At 36.0% G+C, this 24,763-nt stretch overlaps 3 protein-coding genes across 7 annotated transcripts; 1 reads left to right on the plus strand and 2 right to left on the minus strand.

Annotated features, from left to right (window-relative positions):
• Positions 1–1,259: 1,259 nt before the first annotated feature.
• On the plus strand, positions 1,260–5,823 carry LOC133697441 (ALA-interacting subunit 1-like). Of its 2 annotated transcripts, XM_062119988.1 has the most exons (9): positions 1,260–1,458; positions 1,572–1,722; positions 2,691–2,749; positions 2,838–2,912; positions 2,997–3,110; positions 3,491–3,561; positions 4,157–4,457; positions 4,949–5,238; positions 5,558–5,823. In XM_062119988.1, the coding sequence occupies exons 2-9, from the start codon at positions 1,635–1,637 to the stop codon at positions 5,610–5,612; spliced, it is 1,053 nt and encodes a 350-aa protein (XP_061975972.1). In that variant the 5' UTR covers positions 1,260–1,458; positions 1,572–1,634; the 3' UTR covers positions 5,613–5,823. The 2 variants fall into 2 exon arrangements, with proteins under 2 accessions (XP_061975972.1, XP_061975971.1); XM_062119987.1 differs by having other exon boundaries at positions 1,260–1,722.
• LOC133697440 (uncharacterized) lies at positions 5,783–9,507 on the minus strand. 4 transcript variants are annotated; one of them, XR_009842871.1, is made up of 8 exons: positions 9,292–9,507; positions 8,496–8,721; positions 8,289–8,423; positions 7,863–8,085; positions 7,186–7,372; positions 6,781–6,965; positions 6,102–6,424; positions 5,783–6,015 (listed from the first exon to the last, which is right to left on the minus strand). XR_009842871.1 is itself a non-coding variant. In XM_062119982.1 (8 exons), the coding sequence occupies exons 1-8, from the start codon at positions 9,398–9,400 to the stop codon at positions 5,887–5,889; spliced, it is 1,332 nt and encodes a 443-aa protein (XP_061975966.1). In that variant the 5' UTR covers positions 9,401–9,507; the 3' UTR covers positions 5,783–5,886. The 4 variants fall into 4 exon arrangements, 3 of the variants coding, with proteins under 3 accessions (XP_061975966.1, XP_061975970.1, XP_061975967.1); XM_062119982.1 differs by having other exon boundaries at positions 6,287–6,424; XM_062119986.1 differs by having other exon boundaries at positions 6,287–6,424; positions 9,257–9,392.
• A 4,378-nt stretch (positions 9,508–13,885) lies between these two features.
• On the minus strand, positions 13,886–17,636 carry LOC133697555 (inosine-5'-monophosphate dehydrogenase 2-like). The gene is made up of 5 exons (XM_062120193.1): positions 17,126–17,636; positions 16,431–17,017; positions 15,966–16,148; positions 14,927–15,184; positions 13,886–14,295 (listed from the first exon to the last, which is right to left on the minus strand). The coding sequence occupies exons 1-5, from the start codon at positions 17,529–17,531 to the stop codon at positions 14,224–14,226; spliced, it is 1,506 nt and encodes a 501-aa protein (XP_061976177.1). The 5' UTR covers positions 17,532–17,636; the 3' UTR covers positions 13,886–14,223.
• Positions 17,637–24,763: the final 7,127 nt, after the last annotated feature.

Here is a 24,763-nt window from a genome sequence, read left to right on the forward strand (position 1 = left end):
GCACTATCCGGGTGGAATTTGACCTTTCAATCTGAAAATTAAAGTCTAAAAAGATATGATTAATAGTAATAATTAACAGATAGCAGTGAAGGTTTGTATCGTGATAAAATGTTTGAGATCTGTATAATATATCTCGAATTCGAGTCAGGATGTGCATTTCTTATAAAAATCTAGAACAACTAGAATTTTACTTATTCATCAAAACCCATAAAATACACTTTTCAAAAAATAAAATTTCCTCAAATAAAAAAAATAGCAGTGAAGATTTTTCTTGTGCCATTTCCGACGAGGTGAGATTTTTCCAGTCCCATCAGAATAATAAGCTTTTTTCCACTCATAAAAAGCTCCAAAAGAACAACCACGAAGTCCTAAAAAATCAATTACCAATTATTCTCACTATAGTTAATTAAAAAACTTAAACTTACAGTTCGTTATTTTAATTGTTTTTAAAATTATTTAGAAAAATTAAAAAAGATCTCAGAGCACTAAAAAAAATAATCAAACTACAAGCAAAACAAGCTAGTTGAGTTTATTTTGATTTTATGATTCATTGAAAATCTGGATCTAAGTAATATCATGTCAAGATTCTTAAAAAAAACACGCACAACAAGAAGGAAAATAAAAGTTAAACTAGGAAAGGGTTTTTTTTTTAAAAATTAAATTAAATATAAAAAGAATAATATATAGTAGGAAGGTAGTATTTATTTTTGTGATGTTACAGTGTTTTTTTAAAAATGTTACCGTGTTTTTTTAAAATACTTTAAATTAATTATTTTTAGTATTTTGAAATTATTTTAATGCATTAATATTAAAAATAAAATCTAAAAATATTATTTTAATCCAGATAGAAAATACTTTAAAAATAATTACTTTCCTATTGAACACCATCAAATAAATTGATTGCATTTAAATAAAAAAAATGGAATGGTATATTTTTTTTAAGCAATTTACCCGCTGTAATATTATACATAATTTTGTTTTTTGAAAAAAACTATAAATTTAACCCTCTTCTATGGATTTTTCAATTAAAGGGTCAATTACATATAACTCTACAATGTTTTTATATGTAATTATAGCGATTTTTGAGAAGTCCCTCAACTCAACGAGGCTTCGAAAATGTTCATTGCTAGCTAATACCTATTTACAGATGATATTGAAAGCTTCTGAACCTTAGGTTGGTGACGATGAGGACCTACATGAAACATTTTCGAATCTTCAGGGTCTAGAATAAAGCTATCATTTTTTTATTTGCTTCCCCCCCTCTCTCTACAAACTCGCCTTCTAGAAAGGGAGGAATTTCCGAGGGCTCATCATGTCTAGAGAGAGAAAATACGGAAACATCCTCTTCAGTTTCTGAAGTCAAACAAAAACTTGCAGATTCAATTCAACCATATACTGCGACGCTCTAGAAAATTTATTTATTTATATTTCCCCTCTCTGTTGCTTAGCCTTTAAAAAGTCCATCTCTTTCTTTGATCACACAGTCTTTTCCACCATTTCTTTCTTTCTGAACTTTCTCTCTTTCTCTGTTAAGGTTTTTCTTTCTTCGGTTGTTTTGGTGTTTTTTTCAGAGAAAGAAAGAGAGACAGGAACTACAAGTGTTTGCTTGCTTGCTTGCATCTTTAAACACAATCATGAGTAGCCACACAGCATCCTCCAGTAATGGAGGCAACGGATCGGGTGATTCTGGTGCTCCAAGAAGGAATTCAAAGCGACCCAAATGTGATTCTCTTCTTTACTTCTCGTTTTTTTTTTCCTATTTTGGGCAAATTCATGTCTGCCCTCTTGTGATCATGGTGTTAGTTTGTTTTTAAATTGCAAAGTTTTGAACCTTGTCCTAATTTTCTTGTTAGTTTGTTTCAGAGACTCAGGTATTTGAATTTTTTTGGGATCACTAGTGGGTTTTATAGGCATCCATATGGAGGTTTATACATATTTTTGATGGGTTCTTGTTATTTTGAGTCGCTGTGGTTTTGTTGCATGAGAGTGGTCGTGTGAGCTCTTTTTTGATAATTTTGTTTCATATTAAGAATCTAATTTTCTTTATATTGATCATTTAGTCTTTCCGTTTTTGGAATAGCCTTACCTGGTTTTTTAATTCCTCATCAAGATATATTTGGAAATTCCCCTTTTGAAAGAGAAATACGGCTATTAAACTTTGTTAGCAATAAAATGAACTAAATTGGGTTTGATAAACAAGATATTAATGAAACTTAGCTATAACATGCCATGAGATAATTGCACATTTTTCCATTACACGAATAGGAATCTTAGTAATTTTGGCTGTATTATCATTACATGCATCTAAGTCTAAGCATGTATGCTCATGTGATCTACTTTAAGATTGAAAACAGAATGTTTTCCAGTGTTCAGAATAGTTGCCTGACTGCGTAATTGTTATCCTGCAAAGCAAGATAGAGGGATGGGAACATTTTAAATTTATAGGGATGTATTGTATTTGCCAGAGCAAAAAATCTGCGATTTTTGTTCATTTTATTAAAATGCACTTGTAATCTTATTGTAGTGTAGCTGTTAAAAAAAACAAGAAAAGTAAAAATAGAGAGAGCACAGCTGAGCAGCTTCTTTATCTGATGTTTCAACCACAGCTCACAAATTGTCTTTCACTACACGAGCACATATGGGTGTGCATGTGATTTTTATGGAACTAAAAATGTTTCGTTTTCTTTCAGATTCAAAGTTTACTCAACAAGAACTTCCAGCTTGCAAGCCAATTCTCACACCACGATGGGTAAGTTTTTATCTTTCTTTTTATCTGGTTTCGTCTGATGCAAATGAGTGCTCAAAGTTATTAACTCCGAATATATCTCTTTGTGCAGGTAGTGTCTGCATTCATGCTTGTTGCCATTGTCTTCATCCCTATCGGCATTGCTTGCTTGCTTGGTTCCCGAGATGTGAGCTCTAGTGTCACCTAAATCCTTGCAATTCTAGTTATATTTCCACCTATGGTTTTTTATGGGTTATTCTCCTTTTATCAGGTTGTTGAAGTTGTTAAACGGTATGAAAAAGAATGCATTCCGGTTGAAAATAGAGGCAATGAAGTCCAATTTATACAAAGCGGTGCTAATAAAACATGCACAATATCAATGACGGTGAGTCCTGTTCTTGCAATTATTATGGTTGATGTGTTGTTGTCATTTTCTATGTTCTTTATTAGCAGTGTTTGTGGATTTATAAGCTAACAAGGAAAGACCCATGCCAATATTATTTTCAGTTATACAATATACCTTCATGTTATTGTTATCTGTTCACTGGTGGCATTCCCTTTTTGTCAGAGCTGTAAGTGGTGCTATATCAGCAATGTATTAGTAGCCAGTAGGTTACTTTATTCTACTCCTTACAAAAAACCCATGCCAATATCTTTTTCTCCCATGCAACATGACTTATGCTAATTATAGAAATTAGCCATCATGACCTGAGGTTAAGCAGTAAATAACGATCTTCTGTTCTCTACTCTTATTTTTCTTGCCAGATCCCTAAGCGTATGAAGCAACCTATTTATGTTTACTATCAGCTTGACAACTTCTACCAGAATCATCGTAGGTATGTCATCAACCTCATGTACTCTATCAGCATGTAATTTCTGATGGGTTCAAGTAATCATGTGTAGATTTTTACATAATAGTCAGTGGTATATTGTTCATATAAATTGGGAGCATTGATATTCAGGACTATCCAGGTGTGTAATTTATGTAGATCATAGGTGATGGTCCAGAGAACCAATTATAACATGTGGTTCAGGAAGTGCACCCTTTTAGGTTTCCTGCCACATTTTATAAGTCAAGATGGCGATGCTTGTGATTTTCAAGAATTACAGACATTACAGCCTAGGACCTAGGATGTTGTTACACGTTGAGGAAAGGGCTCCTCTATGCATGCTTAATTGGTGGTTAATATCATGTTTCTCATCTCAGAATAGTGTGTTTGACTATTTGTTGATGGTAGAAAATTACATTCTTTCAAGTGTTTAATAATGAAAGCAACCCATCATTTTATAAAAACTATTGAACAGTGTGAAACTGTCATGATTATCATGATCATAAACTGGGATGCTTACTCACTGAAAGTTGAAGCACATGTAATTGAGTTTATGTGGTGATTATTTGGCATAATTTTAATGATTGCTCTAATAAATCAGGTATGTGAAGAGCCGAAGTGATGAACAGTTGAAAAGTGCGAGTAAAGAGAATGATACAAGTTCTTGTAAGCCAGAAGATACTGCAACGGGGAGGGGGGCAATTGTTCCCTGCGGTCTGATAGCTTGGAGTTTGTTTAATGATACTTATAGCTTCTCCCGCGGGAACCAGTCTTTGACAGTGAATAAGAAGGGAATTGCTTGGAAGAGTGATAAGGAGAAAAGGTTTGGTAAAGATGTCTTTCCTAAAAACTTTCAGGGTGGAGGTGTTGTAGGTGGTAAAAGTCTCAATGCATCAATACGTGTAAGCCTCCCTTTACTATTACTTCAAATTAATATATAAGCAACTCATCTTATCACTAACTAAATAACTGTTCCAACTTCATCCTGGAAAATACCTTTAGAGGCTTTAATAATGTTAATAACACTCTGGACATTGGTAGATTTCAAAACTGCGTTGCTGTTGTGTTATTAGAGTGGTATTTTCAGGTTGCTTAACCTCGACTTCAGGATTAGTATTGAAGGTGTGACCTCAGTTATTCTTTCATTCATGAAGGAGTTGATTTTTTTAAACCCAAGGTGTTGAGTATTAGGCTTATACCTTGGAGACGTGAGAGACTTGGTGTAAATGCTTAAAATGATGAGATATTGTTGCATGTCATTTCCCCGCTTCTATTGCTAAAACGTGAAAATATACTAGAGAACCATAAATTTTTCTCCGTGTTTCTTTTGATGCAAATTGCTTCAAGTAATTGGCATGTGACTGACCTGGTCTTATATGATTTTGTGTAACAGCTGAGCGATCAGGAGGACCTCATGGTTTGGATGCGAACTGCAGCTCTGCCAACTTTTAGAAAGTTGTATGGGAAGATAGAGGTGGATCTTGAGGCAAAAGAAGTCATAAATGTTACACTGGATAACAACTATAACACATACAGTTTTAATGGCAAGAAGAAACTTGTGCTTTCAACTACAAGCTGGATTGGTGGAAGAAATGACTTTCTTGGCATTGCTTATCTCACTGTTGGGATGATATGCTTTGCCTTGTCAATGGGTTTCACAATTGTGTATTTTGTCAAGCCTAGGTAAGTTGATCACAGATACAAATTAATTCTTGAATTTAGGGGCTAGTTCTCGTGACTTTAATAAACTAGTTATTAAAATCAAAATGCATGCTGTCACATGTGTGCGGCTTCGCGGCTTTTGAAAGAGTGAGGCTGTTAGAATTGCCCTTCATAAGGCTTGCATTTTATGGTGAGGATTTCGAAGTGTGCCCAGCATCATAAATGGAGTGAGGCCCCCATAGTCAGCAGCATAAAATTTTCATATGCTATATGTGTATTCGATTGTTTGTGAGATATCTGTTGATATTTTCTAACTGTTTCTCTTACTGTGTTATCTCAGGCGGCTTGGTGATCCTACCTTCTTATCATGGAACAGAGGTCCTGGGTCGCACTAAAAATGCTTGTGGATTTCTTTTGATGGCGTCACTTTGGCACATCCCTTCTTATTGTAACTTCAATGTCTATGGAATGTTTAAAACATAACATTGGCACGGGAAGGATTCTTTTGGTTTGAAATCTTGATTTCTAGGCAATACACCAGTGATCTTTATGTATAATCACAACATTAGTATTGAATACAATATTTTATTATTTGTTTCCCGAAAACTTCACTCGCTTCAACATTATAGACTTAGCATTTTTTGTTTGTCTACATTGTTTTTTTAACATCTATAATACTCTTAGTAAAATGTTGGAAAGGTACGCCCCTTCTGGGTAGGATGGATCTATAGGATGGTCTGAAGCTGCTCCAGCCTCTCGCAGAACAGAGATTTTCCTTCCTGCCATTGATGCAGCACCCTGATTCCACAAAACAAATGCAAGAATAAAATGATAAGTAATACAACAGCAAGGAGCAAGCTAATTTTTGAAATGCCTCAAGTGACCTAATCTTCATGGCCAAACTCCCAAGTGTAATGTGATTAAATTTCCATTTCTCATATTAAAGCCCGTGTCCATGTATTTTGCTGACGATGACAGTTTAAAATATCTCCAATATTCTCTGCAATGTGGTCAAACCGCCAAAATTAGTTCTTTGTTCCCATACACACGTGAAAAAAAAAATTCTTGCCTGAAGAACACGCAAGAACATCCCACTTTGGGTCATAGCTCCTGAACAAGAGCAAGTCATGAGAAGGCCACCTCTCTTTGTTAATCTCAATGCCATCGAATTCATATTTCTATACATGCCTGATGCATTTTGAAGAACCTGAGCAGGAAAAGCCCCAGAATTAGTACAAACTGACAAATATATGGAGGCAGGGCATTAGCCTCGGTTGTGGACATAAACTGCCTTTGATGAAAATTACCAAAATATAGACAAGTTTTGGGCATTTTCCTGAGGGTCTATATTGATGAAGGCACAGGAGCACATTTTCCACTTATATTGTTTCAAGCTTTGGACATTTTCCTGAGCAGAACTTTTCTTATCGGAGAAATTTCTTAATTCTTTGACGCTATTATGAGAAGTACCTAGGAGAAATTTCCTCATGCAACCTCAGGGAATGAAAAATACTGTATTGGACAGGATTACAGGCTTCTGAATTCTTGCATATGTTACTGTACCTTTTTTCTCGGTGCTAATTTAGGAGGGTCCAAAATCACTATATCCCATGATTCATTTCTAGAAAGGGCACCCTTCATAAATTGAGTGGCATCTTCTCTCAAAAATGATATTCTTCCTGGATCCAGGTTGTTAAGAACAATATTTTCTCTAGCAAGCTCCAAAGCAGGCATAGATGTATCGACTCCTGTACGAAAGCATGAGATGACCAGAGCTAAATTAACATTGCAGATGCAAGGAATTTGAGCAGCCTACTTATAATGAAATCCAGAATCATCAAGAATGTGTCACAATTAGAAGATATGGTGGAGGCTGTAATAGCCCAAGGATCATTGATTAATAGATATGGGCATTTCACTAATCCTGTACCAGGCCAAATGAAAAATGTTTAGAAATAAAATAAATACCTGTGACATCTATTGCGCCTCCATGTGCAGCATTTAGAGCAAAACCACCGCTGTAGCAGCAAATATCAAGAACTTTCTGGCTATTTGAAATTGTAGATATGAACTGGCGGTTTTCACGCTGGTCAGCATAAAATCCAGTCTTCTGGCCCACCAATGAAATTGCATAGGAGATCCCGTTTTCCATAACCTGGCAGATGAACGTTGCAGAACAACATCAATATTGCAGCTATGAATTCATGCAGAAGCACAAACTAGATCAGTAAGGCAAGGGGAAATAGGTGGTAGATGATTCATAGATAGTGACACTTCAGAGTAGGAGTTCAGCCAGAGATTGGCAAGCACTTGAGAAATGGGTGGCGATGGGCTCAGATAGAGTTAGAAACAACAGCACTTGTTATTCAAGCATAACATTGTCATTAACTGTCCCCATTGCCTAACTCCAGTGAAATATTATGACATGATCAGCAGACCCAAATATAGATGCTGATAATGAAAACCACAATTTGGAGTGATTTAAGAAGCAATCAGAAGTGAGAATGATTATTTTCAATTTTCACCAAGTAAAACTGTAAATTTGGAGGTAGGAATCAGAAAATTACCAAAAAAAAAAGAGCTAGCATAAGAAAACTGATAAAAATATGAATTGTGTAATTTGTAATTTTTGAAGCACATTCTACCTTTATTCTTTCAGGGCAAGTAGAGGGATGCACTTCTTTCATGTCTGACACATCCATTCCTTCTTCTTTTAAAATATCAACAGATGGTCTCCAGTTTATATGGTTAATTCCATCAATTCTATTGATGCAAGCCTCTACTTCTGGTTTGTAATTCTCAACCCAAGCAGCAGATGATGCTATCACAGCTAAATCCCCGAAGACATCAACAATTAATCCAGATAATCTGCAGTGATGCCGCTATGTGTGATTTACTAATAAGCATACTGGCCTGTCTCAAAAAATAACTAGACGCCAAACCATGGTTCTGATTAATGAGTCAACGTATATGTTAAGAAATAACGTTTAACAAAAGCACACAAAGAATTTCTTCATCTCATGCAGTGGAAATGTTCTAGTTGAGGTTATGGAGAGCTCAAGATCATGTACCTGTCTCCTTCACTATTGACAAGGCGATATGCATTTGTATGAGATGAGGGTAGACCCAACCTCCTCCGTAATTCTATGGCTGCGTTAGTTCTTGTTTCAAGCAGTTTCTTCATGTCCAATGCACAAGAAGGATCTCTACACATGAATTAAGAACTTAAAAGATGGAGGATATAAAATCAAACCGGAAAGCTGTCTTTATATAGATACCTCGTTGCTTCCTCTTCTAGCTGCATGAGCCTAACACAGAACATGGAAACTGAATTATACAATCCCCACCCTATAGGTTTCTCTGTTCCATCAGCAACCAGCACAATGTCTCCTGTCTTGGGTGGCGGTCTACCAATTATTCTATCGACTGCTCCGCTATACACCATTGGACTTCCATCCTTGAAAAGTTGTGTCTTTCCCTTTTTTAACACAACCTTTGCAATTCCTGCCGAACACGGATCAATTACAGAAAGGTTTAGAAATCATTATAGAACCAACCAATGATAACTAGGAGAACTCTTATAGCAGCTTCCACATGTTGCACAGAATATAGAAAATGACATGAATTGCAAGCGCAAAATGTTGCATTTACCGAGAAGAAAATAAAATCAAGCACACAAAACAATATAAAGCTCAATTGCCCAAATGATGCCACCGATGGTTTTAAGTCTTAATAGCCCAATTAGTCTTTTTAGTTAACTGAAAATGCAAACTCACAACCCTATGAAGTCTCTATACACGCAGAAACAAAGTGATAAAGAAACAATTACCCTTTTTAGTCAATTCAAATGGTGAAGAACTTATTAACCGGAAAAAAATCAAGAAAGCAGCTCAAAGAAGTCCCATTGCCATAAAAAAGCTCAAAGATTGCAGCTTTCCTTAAAAACGAGAAAAAAGAACAATGCAGCCCAGTACAGCAATAACAAAAATGAAAAGAAAAGAAAGGGCAGCACTGCCACAGCAAAAACACAAACACCCACCTGGATATATAATACATAGACATACAGAGAGATACCTTTAGAGTGAGAAGAAGCAATTTGTTGAAGGGTGGAGGAGGGGGTGGATGGCAGTGAAGAGATTGGCAGAGATTTTATGAGACGGGCAGAAAGCTTCAGCTGCTGCATGTTTTTGAGCTCTGAAGTCTTAAACCCCCACCACGAGAAAGAGAGAGAGAGAGTTCAAAGAAGTAACTGGTAAGCTACTGTCATCCCTACCTCAAGTGATGGGCTTGTCCGCATGCGGGTCGGGTTTTCGCAAGCTTTGTTTCCAAATTCCAATTACCCAAACGGCAAACCAAAATAGAAGTAAATTATAAACTAATCCCTCTAGTTTTGCAAAGTAAATGAAATAGTCCTAGTTTCAAGAACTAATTAATTATTCCTTATTTTTTAAAATATATTTGTAACTTAATCATTTTCTTTCATTTCACGTTATTTTTTAATTTAATTTATTTTTATTTAAAAATATAAATAGATAATACAAAAAGATTAATGATAAAATATTTTTTAAAAAAACAATATTAAATTAAGCATGGTCAACATCAACCAAGAGAACAATTAATTAATTTTTGAACCTAGAGAGAGACTATTTAATTTTCTTTGCAAAACTAAAGAGGCTAATTTATAATTTATTCACCAAAATAATCATTTTTTGGTGTCCTTAATTTTATCCGAATGTATCTCAATATGAATATTTTGTTGTCCTTATAATATTCTTATTCTGGCCAGTCCGATCATCCATGAAATTTGATTCCCAATTTTGAAATATTTAATTTTTGTGTCTTGCATTATAGAAATCTCAATTTATCGAAAAGATCTTACTAAAAAAATTATTAAATGCGAGGTCAAATTGATAAAGTCTAAGTGCATACTAGACCAATAACATTAATGTTTGTTAACTTCTTATGTTATTTATTTTTTAAATGGACATCATTTTAATGCTAAAATTAAATTATTAAAAGAAATTGACAAAAAAATGAAATGGAGAAAAATAGACTTCCTTTTTTTTTTGCATTTCAAAGATATTTTTTTTAAAAAATAATTTTTTTATTTACTTTAAATTAATTTTTATATATTTTCCGATCATTTTGATATGCTGATATTAAAAATAATTTTTAAAAAATATAAAAATATATTTTTTAATACATTTTCAAACGATATATACTTTGAAAAGTAACTGCTATCATACTCTCAGACATTTCCTAAAAATATCTTAAGTGACTATCATCTGTTGCGGTAGAATAGTAATAAGCATAACCTAATATAAAAGAGGGTAATATTACAGAAAACAAATAGATAAAGACAACAAAATTTAAGAATTTAAGAATTTAAAGATTGCCTTGATTTCTATTAATTTTTTTATTTAAATTATAAGCCAATCAATTATTTATCTGAATTCTTGAACTATAACCTTTTTATCTTAGTTTTAAAGAAGTGATCGATTAATTAATTAAGTGCATCTGTTCCGAAACCTGAACCCTAAATTTAGTTTAGTCCTCCCAGGGATATGATCGAAAGCTTATCTCGGCTCGTTCTGCTCTCTATGCTAGGCATGGTGGCATCCACCAAGATCAGATAATTGCTGTTCCTCAAGCACAATCAGCCCTGCCTGTCATTTGGTATAGCTGATGTGCAGTATCCACTTGCACACCTGCGGTATCATTTTTACTGGACAGTTACCAGAAAATCTAGACATGACTGAAGCTCTTACAAGAACAGAAGATCTGCACTTAGTTCCCATTTCGTCCGACCTTCGGTCTGTTCAATATAAGATTAAGGAGAGACGGTTTCTATAGATGTTCAATGTATTTTCCTGGTTAAGGCCGATGTTTTGCTGTATAAACACAGTAACTTTCAGAAACAGAAATTATGGTCTTGAAATTGCATGTCACTACGTACGCTGTGTTTAAGAAGGTCTTCAGGCAATTCCGATTTGATTGAATTTGTAACTTTCAGACCCATGTTGGGGCTATCCCCAATCACATTTTCAGTGTTGACAGGCTAGTTCCCTTAGGAAATTTTTTTGATGAAATTGAAAGAAAAGTTTTTATATTAAATTTCTGTAAAGTCTAAAATTTGTATCCTCTCATGTTATTATTAGAAAAAGGTTATGTTTTAAATCTTATTATTTATTTTAAATATAATTATTTAATATTGATTCTCATCTCTTTTCAGACTGATACATTTCAGTTCAATGCAAAACTGAATTCAAGGTAATTGAATTTGATGTTTTGCTAGATATATATATTTAGGTTTAATATGGAATTGAATTTAATGATATTGAATCAAATATCGTACTAGATCTATATGTTTTTGAGCTTAACGTATATCGAAATCGAAGAATATTAGACATAGCATTTTAATAGGGCCATGTATATTTAAATTAAACACGTAATTAAACTTAAAAGATATTGGATTGAGCAATTGGTCAGCTACATAACTCTCCTTCCATAACGTCACATCTCTCTAATATCCAGTCATTGACTTTCAATTGATTTCTTCAGTTCCAACCATTTATCCAATGGATATATATTCTCTTCTTTCTATGGTTGATACCCTTGAAAGATTGGGAATTGATCGGCATTTCCAGAAGGAAATGAAAATCATACTGGACGAAACATACAGGTAAAGTGCCACTTTCACCTTGCAATTGAAATACCACAGTGTTATTGCTGCTAGTAACTTTTTCCAGATAACAGAATTTATCTTCGTGTTTAAACAAAATTCTTCATTAAGGTTCTGGTTAACTTAATAGACCCATGACTAGGTCCTAATATTGTTGTAACCATGACATTAGCAAACAAACAGGTGCTGGTTGCAGGGGGAGGAAGAGATATTTCTTGATGATGCCACTTAAGGTTGCAATTTCGGATATTACGTTTGAACGGATATGATGTCTCTTCAGGTATCTTCTTGAGATGGGAGATTTCATGTTTAAATCTTTCGAGGATCTTTTAATCACTATAGCTTTAATTAGTAACTCGTTTGGAGTAGATATATTAAACCAATTCTCTGAAGATCGTTTCCTCAGTTCACCGGGAGGATATGTGAAGGATTCGAGAGCTGCCTTAGAGTTGTACAGAGCTCTGCAGTCAAGTTATCCAGATGAATCACTTCTGGAAAAACACAAAAACATGGACAAACTATTTACTGAAACAGGGATTATCCAACGGTTCACTTTACGGGGATAGACTTCATAAAAATATTACCACAGGTTTTTTTTTTCCTGACGTATTGTGATAGTCAAATCCATCAGAACAGCCATTTTCAGTCCCGTTGGATTCCTAACTTCAGCTATCAATTTTCCTGACAATGCAGATTTGCAACGCTTAGCTATCAGAAGAAGAATTAAACATTATGCTACAGATGATACAAGGATTTTGAAAACCTCGTGTCGGTACTGCTCAATCAGTTGGAGAAATTTTTTAATTTTACTGGTGAAATATAGGTATTCTTACTTGTACCTTTACTCTTCATATCATAGTTGTTCAACTATTGGTAGCGAGGATTTTCTCAAATTGGCTGTAGAAGACTTCAACAACTGCCAATCAATACAGCGTGAAGAACTTTAACATATCATAAGGTGCGTTTTCTACACAACCTTTAGAACCATGCCTTGGTGCCCTTCAGTTTTCATTAAATATGCTTTGAGAGCAGGAAAAACTGGCCAACAAAGCTAGCTTTGTTTCTTTCACATATTTCTGTCTTTTATTCCTTTCCCTGATGGAAGCTCAACTTTTCCTTGAGCTACTCATTGCTGGCGTTGCAACTTGTCCCTGATCTCGATCTCATTGAAGTTCTTAAAATTTGATATCACAGATGTAGCTTAGTGCATTTACATTGTTGTTGGGAACTTAAAATATAACTTCCTTGTTTATAGCACGATACCTGTCATGTAAACAGGTGGGTTGTAGACAGAGATTGGACAAGCTTAAGTTTGCTAGGCAGAAGGAAGGCTACTGTCACTTCTCCGCTGCAGCAACTCTCTTTGCTCCTAAACTATCTGATGCCCGCATTTCATGGGCAAAAAATGGTGTGCTTACTACTGTTGTTAACTATGTTTTACTTCGTTGCAGAGAGAATCCTACTTGTTTTCCAGAATCTCCTGTTAAACCAGTAGCAAGGAATCTGTCATGATTGTCGATGAATGCTTTTGTTTTTTTCTGGCACTGCATGTGATTGTGGTCAGGCTTCACTAATACTTATGCGCGTGTTTGCCAGTATGATTTTGCAAATCTGATATCCGTGGAGCAATCTTGCTCCTTTTGTTGAAAAAAAAGTCACCTCGGCGAACTAAAATGGAATGCCTATGGCTGCAGACTAGAAACACTACTGGATTATTTGTTGTACTACATCCCCATACTTGGAGATACAAAGCTGCTGCCACTATAATCTAGCTAATCATGCATGAAAGCACTGTCAAGGGCTGAACCAAGCTTTTTGCTAAAGAAGATGAAGCAGAGCCTCCAGACATTAGAAACACCCACTAGATTTAGAACATGCACCTTTCAATGTTTCCTTGATCATTCAAGCGTCAGGCCTAACATGCCAAATCGATTACTAGTTTGAGTAAAACACAGTTGCAACCAATCCTTCCCCACCCACCATACATAAACATTAAAGTCACTGAATTATTATTTGTTGTAAAACCAACTTTGAAAGTTGCTTAACTAATTCATAAAATCCTGTTATACTTAAAAAAAGCACAATTGGTAAAATACAGGAAGATGAGCACCCCTTGTGCCAGGCAACAAGAGGCAGAGACCATGATGGCACTTCTGGCTTTCCCAGCAAAAACCACCTACGACTTTAACGAAAGAACCCATGTAAGATTGGCAAAGCTCCTTCCAGATTCATGCGGTTCAATTAAATGCTACTCGTACTCAAATATCACTTTGGAATTTAGGACTGATCATTAGCAGTAGTAATAAATGCTGGAAGGGTTAGATTCAAAAGGCTTTCTTCTCATGTGAAGCCAGTCCATGAACTCCACCCTCAACTTGTGCTGCTGCTGTACGAACCTGCAGAAAGCCAGAGGAATAAGGCCAGACACCAAATACACAGAAAATAAAAGAGCATAACTCCAATACATCAATATTTACCTTCAGCAAACATGAGTGATAAGAGGGCGACAAAGAGCATGATGAACCACTTATAGCATAGGAAAACTCTGGCAGCAATCATTGACTATTGGCAATACATCAACAATATTGACCTTAATCATTTCAAATACCCACCCCCCCTCTACCCCCAAAAAGGAGACAAGTTTTCAAACTCATTATCATTATTTCACTAATGGAATTTTTTTACACTCACATGCCACCATCAAACTTCCATTACAACAAATGCGGAGAGGAGATTATCAAAAGTTACGAGACAGTGCACCATTTAAGATGATTAATGTATTTAATCTAATTTCATTTATTTGCAAACAAAGTAAGCGACTTTAATCATTTGAGATGGTTTATGCCTCTATATACAGAGGTAATTTCGAATGTTCAAACAGCAAGCTATAAAAACATACATTCACACATATGTTGACGGATAAAGACTTAGCTTCACGCAGAGCCACAGATAATATTATTTTTAAACATCAAAACCACCAAATTATCCCAAACCATAAGTATAAGAATGTCATAAGGTGACCCATACCTCAAGCCTAAGTGTCTTTGACCTTAATAAATCATGAGCAGACCGCAAAGAGGATGCGCCAAGATCCTGGAATCCTTGCTTGACTGCTTGCATGGTGTAAGGTACATGCTTCAAAACAGAACCTTTATCAGCAACTGCTCCCACGACTCCCTGAGCAATCTTTAGCTTAGCAGTATCACCCAAGTATCTTTGATCACTCCCTTTAGTCATTGCTTCAAGGGAGCCCATGCCACGGTATTTTTTCACCCGTAAACCTTTCTGGTATAGCAAATTGTTAGAATTCACAGAACTGAAACTGCATCTAGAGCCAAAGGATGTATCCAGCCATATTTTGTCTTAAAGCAAACATAAAAATGATCTCGGAATAATTTGACATGTTACTGGTATAAAACAATAAGCCAAAAGGATGCTTAATAATTGTCAGAACATGACATTCATATATTATCAAGTACACACATCAGTTGACATATTTATTAACATAACAAGCGTTCATTATAAGAGCACTCCCAGATACCCAGTACTAACCAATGTTTACAAATATGCACAAACAGCAGTATTTCATTTCAAGTAACGTTGAGATTCACCTTAGCTCTTTAATCTGAATCCCATCACTATCTCTAAGGCATACAATTTCCTTCAAGGGACAGGTTAAAAGACGGAATAAACCCTGGCTACAAAAGATTATCTTGACAAGATCCTCTTTCTAATAATATTTCTTAACACTTAGAAAACCTTAATTTATGAAGTTTCAAGCTTCTAGGTTAATTTTGAATTCCTTATCCAAAATCTTGCCCAGTTTTGTTGAATCTTCCAATGCAAGAGCATCAATAATGATAAATCAGACAGGAAGTACTGGAATGATCACAGGGCCGACTGAAATAGTTCTCATGCATATATCCTCTCCTTAATTCAAGAAATAATTCCAAAAGAACAAAAGGGTGAAAAGGAAGTTTATAAAAACCAACTTTCAAGAAAGATGCTTGAAGAAAAAAGCTAAAAACCTAGTTTCTATTGCCATTTAGTCATAGCAATGTCATACCTCATTAAGCTCATAAGCCCCAGGAGCTTCAGTACTTCCAGCTAAAAAGCTTCCCATCATTACAGTAGATGCCCCAAGCACCAGGGCTTTGACAATATGACCTGAGAATGAAATGCCACCATCTGCAATGACAGGAATGCCACTTTGTGTGGCAATGGATGAAACCTTGTAAACAGCAGTTGCCTGCAAAGTAGCAGGACAAGAAAAACAAGTTAAAGCATGGAGCTAGGGATAGAATGTGCAAACTACCTCAACTATTTACAATGGCATAATTCACTTTGAAGTCAGAACTCTGTTACACATTTTCATATGCTAGCTTATGCTTGAACCCTTTTCTCTTGGGGTTTTTATATTCTTACTTCCTAAAAATGATTGTTCCAAAAAATAAGAAAGCAGAAAATTTACCAAAAAAAACAAATTTTTCTAAGTAAAAACAAGATACTATTATCAGAGAAGGTCCTTTACCTGTCCTCGCCCAACTGCACAAACCTCTTGTGTGGTGCATATAGATCCAGACCCCATACCAACTCTCAACCCATCCACACCTGCCTTAATCAAATTCTGTGCTTGACTCATTGTCACCACGTTCCCGCCAATCACATCCAACTCAGGATAAGTCTGCTTCACGTATTTGATCATCTCGATCTGATAAATAGAATTCCCTTGTGAACTATCCAACACAATAACATCAACACCTGCCTTCACCAAATGCTCCAACCTCTCCTTATCCGACCCCCTCGTTCCAATTGCCGCCCCAACCATCCACCTCCCATCGGAGCCCACCGTTCCCTTCCCTAACTTAGGATATCCCTTCACCCTCTCAACCTCCTCCTTCGTTACCACATCCACCACCTCTCCTCCCTCCTTCTCCAGCACCACAAAATCACGTCCTTCCTCTTTTAACTTCCCATCAATCTGGCCCAAATCATAATGACACGGCACAGACACGTTTGCATCCGTGCGCATAATCTCTCCCAATTTAATTTCTGTATCTTTCAACCCCAACCAATCAGACTTCGCCACATATCCCAGCAACTTCGACTTCTCATTCCCTGAACAATATGCAACCAAAAAAATCCTTAACACTGATTTTTATACCCAAAAAGAGAGGGGGGGGGGATTCAGAAGAGGAGTGATTAATTATTATTTCTTTTAAATACCTGATTGGGTAACAAAAACAAAAGGAACATCATCGCCTTCAAACTCATTAACAATCCTTGAATCAGGCGTCTTAAAAACTGGACTCGACAAAATAGGCACTCGGCGTGACTTAACGGATCTGATCATATCAGCTTGCTCGGACGGTGTTGCATTAGAGTGAATAATCCCAATTCCACCGACCGCTGCCATGGCTGCCGCCATGTAGGACTCCGTAACAGTGTCCATGGGAGAGGAAACGCATGGGATAGAGAGAGGGATGTTGCGCGAAAGTTTAGTTGAGAGGTTAACGGCGTCGGTTGGGAAGTCTATGTAGTGAGGGAGGAAAATAACGTCGTCGTACGTGTAGGAGTAACCTTGGTTGAAGAGCTTTTCGGCGGGTGAACCGTCTTCGAATTCTGCAGCCATTTTAGGAGGCTGTTTCAATGGTTGGGGAGGGGGCAAATGTAGGGGAGGGTTTTAGAGAGGAGCGTCGCGTGAGATCGGTTTTGTTAGGGTTTTATAGTAAGATAGATAATGATGAATTGAATATGGAGGGAAGGAAATGGACAAAACATACGTGATTGGGTGTGTGTGTGCTTATGGTGATTTAAGTGCGTCCATTGACCTTTACAGTCAAACGAAAAGCTCTTGCGCCTTTGTTCACATCAAACGATTATTGTTTTTTTTTTTTTTTGAGTTTCTAACACAAACTATATTTTACAGAAACATAAATATTATACTATCAATTTCTTAATACACTTGTGAAGTCCTGAAGTATTTAATTCTAGATTTCTTGTTAAATATCATTAATAATAAACTGTTTTTTAGATCACATATATGTAGTACAAAATTATATTTGTTTTAATTGTAATAGTTATATAGTTTTTAAACAATAAACCATGCATGGGACAGTCTACTAGTTTCATTCTGAAATTCAATGTGTGTTTTTCTTCTTCTTATTTTCTTAAAGAATATATTAAATTAATTTTGATTTTATTCATATTGATGCTGCATAAAAAGAGTTGCTTGCCGTTGTGTCAAGTTTTTTTTTCATTGATTTTTTTTTAAAAAAATTATATTGTTTTTTAAAATAAAAATTATTTAAATAAATTAAAGCTTGATCCATCAACTCAGCCTATCATTTCTTATCAGATAACATTTTTTTTAACATTAGAATTTGTAAAAGAAATTTATTTACTGCTACAATCAATTCAATTTTAAACTGCCGAAAATTCATCATCCTAGGAACCAGAAGACTGTGATTGGGAGAACAAAGTGATTCGACTTGGTGATGGTGGTGTAGATTGTAGATTATACAAGCCCACCCTTCCTCCGCCATTGCACGACATAACCACTCAGCCTGGTCCACAAAAACACTACAACAGGTCTACAAAAAAAACCTGCACAAACCATTCTCAAAAAGTCCACGCGTGATAAACAGCCTTTTAATGATTCTAAACGTTGTCTTCCCACACCAACTACCGAAGAACGGGCATCGGCTTGCAGACGCCGGGAAAACACGCTAAAAACATGTTAGTTTTAAAAAATGAAAATAAATATTGAAAAACATATTGGTTTTAAAAAATAAAAATAAAAATAAAAACAAGTAAATTTGAGCGAATTTTCTAAAACTATGTTAATTTTTTAAAGTTGCAACCCATAAAATCCTAAATACAAACTCAATCAAGAAACTCAATCTACACTAATTTAATATTGAATGATGAAATTAAAAAATATATATATTTAAAAAAATTATCAAGGTAAAAAGTGAAGGGGTTTATTTTAGTATTTGAATAAGTCCATGAGTCCCTGGTCTTCAGGAAGGCATTCATGTTCAAGCATAAGTTAAGGATTTCAGTTGCTTATTTTTCGTTATTGTATGTGCCACGTTACTATGAACGTGAGCTACTTTTCAGTTATCTTGTTATTCTTGTAAGGCTATTTATTAGCCACTTTCTTTCAATAAAATTGATTCATTCAATTCAGTATTGTGCACTTTTGTTCTTATTCTTAACAATTGGTATCATAGCCTACATTGGCTTGTGACGAAGAAATAGAAACAAAAGGGAGGACACATTTTTTGAGTGATTTCAAACACAGAGTGAGTGAGTTCTTGAGTGACTTCAGTGGGTGAGTTCTTGAGTGATTTTAAACACAGAGTGACAAAGTGAGTTCTTGAGGGTCAATATTCAACAAATGGCAGCAGAGTCCAGCAATTTTGCATCACCTTGCATCCTAAAATTTGATGGAAACTATGAGCATTGGAACATGCTAATGGAGAATCTCTTGCGTTCCAAAGAGTATTGGAGTGTTATTGAGACAGGGTATGTCGAGCCTGCATCAAGGGAAATTTTGAATAATGCACAAAAAAAGACATTGGAAGAGACAAAACTGAAAGATTTAAAGGTTAAAAATTACCTTTTTCAGTCCATCGACAAATCCATTCTGAAGACCATTACTCAAAAGGACACAGCAAAGCAGTTATGGGATTCCATGAAGATCAAATACCAAGGAAATACAAGGGTTCGGCGTGCTCAACTTCAAATCTTTCGCAGGAATTTTAAGGTGCTGGAGATGAAACAGGGAGAATTTGTCACAAATTATTTTGGAAGAGTAATGCTGGTGGCAAATGACATACGAAATCTGGGAGAAAACATACCTGATGAGAAGATTCTACGCACACTTACTGAGAAATACAATTACATAGTGTGTTCCATTGAGGAGTCTAAAGATATTAATCATCTTTCAGTTGAGCTGCAGAGTTCATTACTTGTCCATGAACAGAAATTCAAAAGGCATGACACAGATGATCATGCCTTGAGAATCTATGATGACAGATTCAGTGGCAGAGGTCGTGGCAGAAGCAATTATAGAGGAAGGGGTCGTGGAGGTAGAACACAAGTATTCAATAGAGACATAGTGGAATGTTTCAGATGTCACAAACTTGGACACTTTCAATATGAGTGTCCAACCATGAACAAGGCATCTAATTATGTGGAGCTAGATGAAGAGGATGAGATGTTGCTAATGTCCTATGTTACATTACATAAGACAACACGGAATGATGCATGGTTCCTGGATTTAGGATGCTCTAATCATATGTGTGGTTACAGAGGTATGTTTTCCTATTTGGATGACAATTTTCAACATTCAGTTAAACTCGGAAACAATAGTAGAATGGCAGTAGTTGGCAAAGACAGAGTGAAGTTACTGATAAATGGTGTTAAGCATGTTGTTAATGATGTCTATTATGTTCCGGAGCTTAAAAATAATCTTTTGAGCATAGGCCAACTTCAAGAGAGGGGTTTAGCAATTTTAATTAAGAATGGAATTTGTAAGATTTACCATCCTGAGAAGGGCTTGATCATTCAAACTCAGATGAGTGCAAACAGGATGTTCATCCTCCTGGCACAGACTCAATCTCCAGTACATGCACAAACTCAGAATCATGAAAATTGCCTTCACACCAGTTCTCAAAATCCCTCCTATCTATGGCACAGACGTTTTGGTCACTTAAGCTACAAAGGCTTAAGAACATTACAATGGAGGCACATGGTACATGGACTTTCCACCTTCTTGGCTCCCACCATTACCTGCACAGATTGCCTCAATGGCAAGCAACACAGAGAAGTCATGCCAAAACACAGCATATGGAGAGCAAATCAGAAATTGGAATTAATTCATGCTGATATCTGCGGTCCTATTTCCCCCGAATCCAATAGTGGTAAAAGGTATATATTATGTTTCATTGATGATTTTAGTCAAAAATCATGGGTATTTCTTTTAGCTACAAAGTTCGAAGCTTTCTTTTACTTTAAGCAATTCAAAGCTATGGTGGAAAAAGAAAATTTATTACATGTAAAGTGTCTAAGGACTGACGGGGGAGGAGAATTTACCTCAAATGACTTCAACGAGTTATGCAGCCAACAAGGTATCAAACGACAGCTTACCACGGCGTACACTCCACAGCAAAATGAGGTCACAGAGAGGAAAAATCGAACCGTGATGAACATGGTCCGTTCAATCCTCTCTAGTAAAGGGATTCCAAAAACCTTCTGGCCAGAGGCAGTGAACTCGGCCTTCTATGTTCTCAATCGGTGCCTAACTTATGCCTTGATAGACCTTACTCCTCATGAGGCATGGAGCGGAATTAAACCATCAGTAGACCATTTCAGGGTCTTTGGGTGTTTAGCTCATGTCCACGTTCCAGATGTGAAATGGAGCAAGCTTGATAACAAAAACTTTGTTTGTGTGCTGTTGGGTATGAGTGAGGAGTCAAAGGGGTACAGGCTGTTTGATCCTTTAAACAAAAAAATTATGGTTAGTAAAGATGTCATCTTTGTGGAAGACAAACAGTGGGACTGGGATGTTACGTATGAGGAACAAATCTTGACCGATTTAGTTTGGGGTGTGAATGACAGAGAAGGAACAAGTGAGGATGGTGGTGAGGGTGATGATGATCACATGGGTGAGAGTGGTGAGAGTGATGCTGAGTTCTGTGGGGAAGAAGGAGACAAGCACAATGTCTGTGAAGAGAGAATTGGTAGGGATGAAGATGATGACAATAACGAGAGAGAGGGAGAATTAGCTGAGATAGGAAGAAATGAAGGTGATCCTACGGTGTGTATGCTGCCAGCTGGAAGAGTAGGTGAACATGATGATCCTATGGCATGGACACGGCCAGGTGGAGAAATGGAGATGACAGGTGGTGAAATGGATGTTAATCCAACGGCGAGAATGCTGCCAGACAGAGAGTGATCATCTGACAGGTGGCAACAATCTGCAGACAAGTGGAATCAATCCAACGGTGTAAATGATGACAGACGAAGAGAGTGGCCTGCTGACAAGTGGAAGAAGAGAAAGGGGTCCTCCGGTATGGATACAAGATTATGTTACAGGGGAAGACTTATCTGAATATGAGTCAAATATGGCATTAATTATGTCCTCTGATCCCATTTATTTTGAAGATGCTGTGAAAATTAAACACTGGAGACTTGCTATGGACAGTGAAATTAATGCCATCGAGAAGAACAATACCTGGACGCTCAACGAGTTGCTGGAGGGAGCCAAAAAAATTAGAGTCAAATGGGTCTATAAAACAAAATACAATGAGCATGGGGATATTGATAAATACAAGGCAAGGCTAGTTGCCAAAAGGTACTCACAACAACACGGAATAGACTATACAGAAGTCTTTGCACCAATGGCAAGAATGGATACAGTAAGGATGATTATTGCTCTCGCAGCTCAAAAAAAACTGGACTATTTATCAATTGGATGTCAAATCGGCTTTTCTTCATGGGGAGTTGCATGAAGATGTTTACGTTGACCAACCAAAAGGGTATGAAAAGAGGGACAGCGAACATCTAGTTTACAAGCTGCATAAAACGTTGTACGGATTAAAACAAGCTCCAAAAGCTTGGTTCAGCCGAATCGAGACTCACTTCATCAATGAAGGTTTTCTAAGGTGTGAAAGTGAGCAAACGTTATTCACCAAGAGAAGCAGGGAAGGAAAGATTATCATTGTAAGTGTTTACGTTGATGATTTAATATTTACTGGAGATGATGCATATATGTTGTCCGAATTCAAAAGTTCCATGATGAGAGAGTTTGACATGTCAGATTTGGGGAAGATGCGGTATTTTTTGAGAATCGAAGTATTACAGAATTCAGGTGGCACTTACATATGTCAAAAGAAATATGCACTAGAAGTGTTGAAGATGTTTGGTATGATGGAGTGCAATGCGGTGAATAATCCAATAGTTCCCGAATGCAGAGTCAAGAAAGATGAAGATGGAGTTAAAGTAGATGAAACATATTATAAGCAGTTAGTGGGCAGCTTAATGTATCTCACAGCAATAAGACCAGACATGATGTTTGTTACCTGTCTCATCAGCATATACATGGCTAAACCTACGGAACTTCATCTACAAATAGCAAAAAGGGCATTTAGATGTCTGAGAGGGACGATAAATTTTGGAATTCATTACAAGAAAGGGGGAAGTAGTGAACTACTCTCATTTACGGATAGTGATTATGCCGGAGATATGGAGGATAGAAAGAGTACAAGTGGATATGTTTTTTTGTTAAGCTTAAGAGCAGTTTCATGGAGTTCGAAGAAGCAACCAATAGTGACTCTTTCAACAACTGAAGCAGAATTTGTAACAGCCGCAATGTGTTTATGTCAAGCTCTTTGGATAAAAAGAGTCTTGAAGGAATGGGACATTCCAATGAAGAGTGCACACAAGTGAAATGTGATAACAACTCAACTATTAAATTGTCTAAAAATCCGGTGATGCATGGATGCAGTAAGCATATTGATGTGAGATATCATTTTCTGAGAAATCTTACTAAAGAAGGTACAATTGCATTAGTTCATTGTGGAAGTCAGGATCAGGTGGCAGATTTAATGACCAAGCCTTTAAAGCTTGATGCATTTCTGAAACTAAAAACACTACTGGGAGTTCAAGAAATTACTGATGTAAACTAACTGCATACTGCAGTAAGTTTAAGGGAAGGAATGAAGGGGTTTATTTTAGTATTTGAATAAGTCCATGAGTCCCTGGTCTTTAGGAAGACATTCATGGTCAAGCATAAGTTAAGGATTTCAGTTGCTTATTTTTCGTTATTGTATGTGCCACGTTACTATGAACGTGAGCTACTTTTCAGTTATCTTGTTATTCCTGTAAGGCTATTTATTAGCCATTTTCATTCAATAAAATTGATTCATTCAATTCAGTATTGTGCACTTTTGTTCTTATTCTTAACAAAAAGAAGAAAAAGAAATCAAAAGCATAAAGCTAAAATCTAATAGGAAAAAAGAATTGAGGATGAATTATATAAAAAAAATCAATTATAAAAATTATCTCAAATCAAATAAATATCCATTAAAATAATAGATACTAAAAAGGAAAAGCTTATGAGTGTAAGACACAAGTCGGTTATTTTTTTATAAATATTTTATATTAATTAAAATACTAAATTATGCCTAACCAAACCTAATATAAACCAAAAAAAAATCAACAATGCAATCATGAAAATGCCCTCACGCATAAGGTATCGGAATTTAAACTTTAAAAATAATTAAAAAAAATTTATTGTGCTCCTAAAAATAAAATTATGAAAACACCCCTCATAACAAATTAAATATTTTTTATTATAAGAATAAATAAATTATTTTATCATGCATCGAAAACCAAAAAAAAAATCCTGCATGATAGCTTAATAATTTATTATTTTTAAAGACATTGAAGTTAATTTATTGTTAAAAAAAGCAAAATGCCCATCATAGCCCTGGTCGATTTTAAATGTCGAAATGGTTTTACCAAGTATTAGCCCCCCCCCCCCCCCCGCGCCCCCCCCCCCCCCCCTCCCCGTTTTTTTTTTTTGGAAAGGCGAGGTAGAAAAATAATTCCCCGTCGATAGTGTATTATGCCCAGGGAAACAATGTTTTTACCACCCTTTTAATTTTTTTTTTAATACATCTAATGCCAACCCCTCTCCTTCGTCACGTAACAGAAAAAGTAAAGTTACCGATGACTTGAATTCATTGCCACAACCAGCCTTCATTTCCTTGGCTGAACTTTCTGTTTTTATCAGAGAATTGGATTAATGCAGGATCTCTTTAAACCTAACCCAGAAATTAACCCATGATGCAA

Source organism: Populus nigra, chromosome 6 (genome assembly GCF_951802175.1).
Source record: "Populus nigra chromosome 6, ddPopNigr1.1, whole genome shotgun sequence".
NCBI classification, from domain to species: domain Eukaryota; kingdom Viridiplantae; phylum Streptophyta; class Magnoliopsida; order Malpighiales; family Salicaceae; genus Populus; species Populus nigra.

Excerpts from the sequence above, each read along its gene's own strand:
- LOC133697555 (XM_062120193.1), bottom strand. The coding sequence starts at position 17,531 with ATGGCTGCAGAATTCGAAGACGGTTCACCCGCCGAAAAGCTCTTCAAC. Across the intron at positions 17,018-17,125 it reads TGTTTTTGTTACCCAATCAG|GGAATGAGAAGTCGAAGTTG; the intron begins GTATTTAAAAGA and ends CATATTGTTCAG. Across the intron at positions 15,185-15,965 it reads GGGCTTATGAGCTTAATGAG|AAAGGTTTACGGGTGAAAAA; the intron begins GTATGACATTGC and ends TTGCTATACCAG.
- LOC133697440 (XM_062119982.1), bottom strand. The coding sequence starts at position 9,400 with ATGCAGCAGCTGAAGCTTTCTGCCCGTCTCATAAAATCTCTGCCAATC. Across the intron at positions 8,424-8,495 it reads CTAGAAGAGGAAGCAACGAG|AGATCCTTCTTGTGCATTGG; the intron begins GTATCTATATAA and ends ATTCATGTGTAG. Across the intron at positions 6,966-7,185 it reads AGGCGCAATAGATGTCACAG|GAGTCGATACATCTATGCCT; the intron begins GTATTTATTTTA and ends GCTTTCGTACAG.
- LOC133697441 (XM_062119987.1), top strand. The coding sequence starts at position 1,635 with ATGAGTAGCCACACAGCATCCTCCAGTAATGGAGGCAACGGATCGGGT. Across the intron at positions 2,750-2,837 it reads CAATTCTCACACCACGATGG|GTAGTGTCTGCATTCATGCT; the intron begins GTAAGTTTTTAT and ends CTCTTTGTGCAG. Across the intron at positions 5,239-5,557 it reads GTGTATTTTGTCAAGCCTAG|GCGGCTTGGTGATCCTACCT; the intron begins GTAAGTTGATCA and ends GTGTTATCTCAG.